Source organism: Puntigrus tetrazona, chromosome 11 (genome assembly GCF_018831695.1).
Source record: "Puntigrus tetrazona isolate hp1 chromosome 11, ASM1883169v1, whole genome shotgun sequence".
Lineage (NCBI taxonomy): Eukaryota > Metazoa > Chordata > Actinopteri > Cypriniformes > Cyprinidae > Puntigrus > Puntigrus tetrazona.
Window position 1 is genome coordinate 2817989 of NC_056709.1, and position 3470 is coordinate 2821458.

Below are 3470 nucleotides of genomic sequence, written 5' to 3' on the forward strand. Positions count from 1 at the left end.
TTCTGAGTCCAGGGGTTGGGTTGTCGAGGTCCCCGCCTTCGACTGCCGCCCAAACCACAAGGCACCGGCCCCTTACGGTCCCTCCTGCAGGTGGTAGGTGTGTTTTAAAGCTCGTATACTGGTTTAAACTGGTCCAACATAAACTAGCAAAGCTCCAGCTCAAACCATTCAAAACATACTAGCATATGATTTTGTTCACGTACCTTTGGTTTATTGTTTTGAGAGGTGATCTAAATATTTGCGGATGTGAAAGAGATGATAAAATGTACATGTGCTGCAGTTCTACACTCACCAGCCACTTTATTAGGTGCACCTGTCCAACTGCTTATTAATGCAAATTTATAATCAGCCAATCACATGTCAGCAGCTCAATGCATGTAGGCATGTAGACATGGTCGAGACGATCTGCTGCAGTTCAAACCGAGCATCAGAATGAAGAAAGGTGATTTAAGTGACTTTGAACGTGGCATGATTGTCGGTGCCAGATGGGCTGGTCTGAGTATTTCAGAAACTGCTGATCTACTGGGATTTTCTCTAGGGTTTACAGAGAACGGTCTGAAAAATAGAACATGGTGCAAATACCTTGTTGATGCCAGAGGTCAAAGGAGAATGGCCAGGTTCAAGCTGATAGAAAGACAACAGTAACTCAAATAACCACTCGTTACAACCGAGGTATGCAGAAGAGCATCTCTGAACACGTTCAACCTCGAGGCGGATGAGCTACAGCAGCAGAAGACCACACTGGGTGAAGCTCCTGTCAGCTAAGAACAGGAAACTGAGGATACAGTTCACACAGGCTCACCAAAATTGGACAATAGAAGATAGAAGATTGAAAAAACATTGCCTGGTCTGATGAGTCTCGATTTCTGCTGCGGCATTCGGATGGTATGGTCAGAATTTAGCGTCAACATGAAAGCATGGATCCATCCTGCCTTGTATCAACGGTTCAGGCTGGTGGTGGTGGTGTAATGGTGTGGGGGATATTTTCTTGGCACACTTTGGGCCCAATAGAACCAGTTGAGCATTGTGTCAACGCCACAGCTTACCTGAGTATTGTTGCTGACACTTTATGACCACAGTGTACCCATTAGCTACTTCCAGCAGGATAACGCTCCATGTCATAAAGTGCAAATCATCTCAGACTGGTTTCTTGAACATGACAGTGAGTTTACTGCACTCCACAGTCACCAGATCTCAATCTTTGGGATGTGGTGGAACGGGATATTCACATCATGGATGTGTAGCCGACAAATCCGCATGAACTGTGTGATGCTATCATGTCAATATGGACCAAAATCTCTGAGGAATGTTTCCAGTACCTTGATTAAGGCAGTTCTGAAGGCAAAAGGGGGTCCAACCCGGTACTAGTAAGGTGTACCTAATAATGTGGCCGTACTTCAGGTCAGGAACCGGTCACCTGACCGGAAACTATGAATTAAGTGGATGATGCTGAACTTCAGACAGACTTTACTGTGGGATATTCTTCATCACAAGAGATTTGTGTACATTCAGAGCATGACTGACCAGATACTGACTGCTGCGCATCTTAAATAAACTCATATGAAGAGCAAGAATGGTGGAAATGTTCAGACAATGTGATCCATTAATTTACAATTTTATTAAATCTGTCAATGAAAAACAAAGACGCATTTGTGGAGTTGGGAAGAACAGTCAGCGTGAGACACATCTGGAGCTTCCGGTGCAAAAGTTCATCATCATATCGCTATTATTGCAAAAATCTTCAATAAAATTCATGACTGTCACACGAGTCCTCACAGAGCAGCACGAGTCAATGTCATGAAGGAAGAGACAACTGAATAAAAACCAAAACAAAGGAAATAAAACATCTCAGAATAGACGAAACACAATCACCTTATTACGACTAAACTCTGTCACTGTCACAACATCAGAGAACTGCTTTTCTTTTAAATGAATTTAAATATTTTTAAAAATATTTCACCATCTACTTTTATTGCGAAAATAGGCAACTGGACTAACTGTGACGATGACGAAAGAAGATGTGTTTTGAGTAGCGCGAGGCCACAGGAACTGCTGCGGCGCGTCTCCATGACGACCGCGTGTTTATCTTGAGCTCAAGCAGTTGCGAGTTTTTTGGACAGTTTGCTGGATCTCTGTAAATCGGTACGTTTCCCTGAACAAAAAGTACAAACACAAGTGCAGCCATGGCCGTCCTGCCGGAGAAAGAGCAGAGCCCGCCGCAGAACCAGGAACCGAAGCTTCGAATCAAAACATTAATCCAACAATCTCTGGTGCTTGCGCTCCACGAAACCAAGCGTCTCTTTGTCTTCTGGATTCATATTTCCCAGGGCAGTGTGTGTGTGTGTGTGTGAGAGAGAGAGGGGTGAGGTTTGTAAACAGCTCCACTGCAAAATCTGATTGGATGGTGGGATGAAAGAGGCGGGGCTTCATGCAGAGGGACTCAGGTGGGCTTCCTGTCAGAAACACCGACTAGCACACACACACACACACACACAATTTCACATTCTCACAAACACACACTCTCTCACACATACACACACAAATTATACTCACACACACAATCTCACTCTCTCACACACACACACAATCTCACTTTCTCACACACACACACAATCTCACTCTCTCTCTCTCACACACACACACACACACACACACGGTGACTCTCATACTCACAGTCACTGAGTCCGTAATGTTTGTAAATGTTTGAATTTGTAATGTTTGTAAATGTACAATTATTTGTTTTGCTAGGACGTTCACAAGAGTTTAGCTGAAGGCACGAGTACATGCCGCCACTGATCCACACTCTTGTTTCTTTAAATGAAATATCATGATATTTAATCAAATAAAGGAATAGAATATATTTTATCTGATGAAATTATTTCTTTCTGTTTTCTGCGTGTAAAGTTTAGTTGAATGAGGCTGACGCAGACTGAATGAAGCTTTTGTGCGAGTGTTTTAGTGTTAGTGGTTGTGAGTATGCAAGTGTGTGTATGAATGAGTAAATGTTTGTGAGTTTGTGTATGTGCGTGTTTCAGTGTGAGTGTGTGTCTGAGTGTGTGTGTGTGTGCCGAAGCCCGCCCTCGCCCCTCTGAAGCCTCCTCTCTCTGGCTCTTTCTCTCTGATGGCAGCAGGCTGAAGGTCAGGACGGGGCCGCAGGGGTCGATGAGTCTGAGGGGCCAAAGTGCTACGAGTTCAGCCAGGGGTGGTTGAGGCATTCTGAGGCAGAGGCCCGTTTCTCCGGCACCATCTCCAGCATGGGCAGCAAGAAGTGTGTGAAGTGACCAGCATCCTCAGCTGACCAACCGTATTTCTCCACAAGAACATCAAACAGAGACCAGGGCTTGAGCTTGGTGATGTGCCTCAGTTCACCTGCAGAGAGAGATTCCCCAGATCAGCAGCTGCTGCACATTACTGTAAGACCTGCCCACTTCATCACTGTAAGACCCGCCCACACTATTACTGTAAGACCT

At 44.8% G+C, this 3470-nt stretch overlaps 1 protein-coding gene across 1 annotated transcript in view; it reads right to left on the minus strand.

Annotated features, from left to right (window-relative positions):
- Nucleotides 1–1599: 1599 nt before the first annotated feature.
- Nucleotides 1600–3470, minus strand: part of LOC122354336 (SRSF protein kinase 2-like) — a 10480-nt gene continuing 8609 nt past the window's right edge. Inside the window, exon 14 of the mRNA XM_043252510.1 lies at nucleotides 1600–3369. Coding sequence (XP_043108445.1) covers nucleotides 3185–3369 — 185 coding nt within the window. The 3' untranslated portion in view covers nucleotides 1600–3184. The remainder of the gene's footprint in view (nucleotides 3370–3470) is intronic.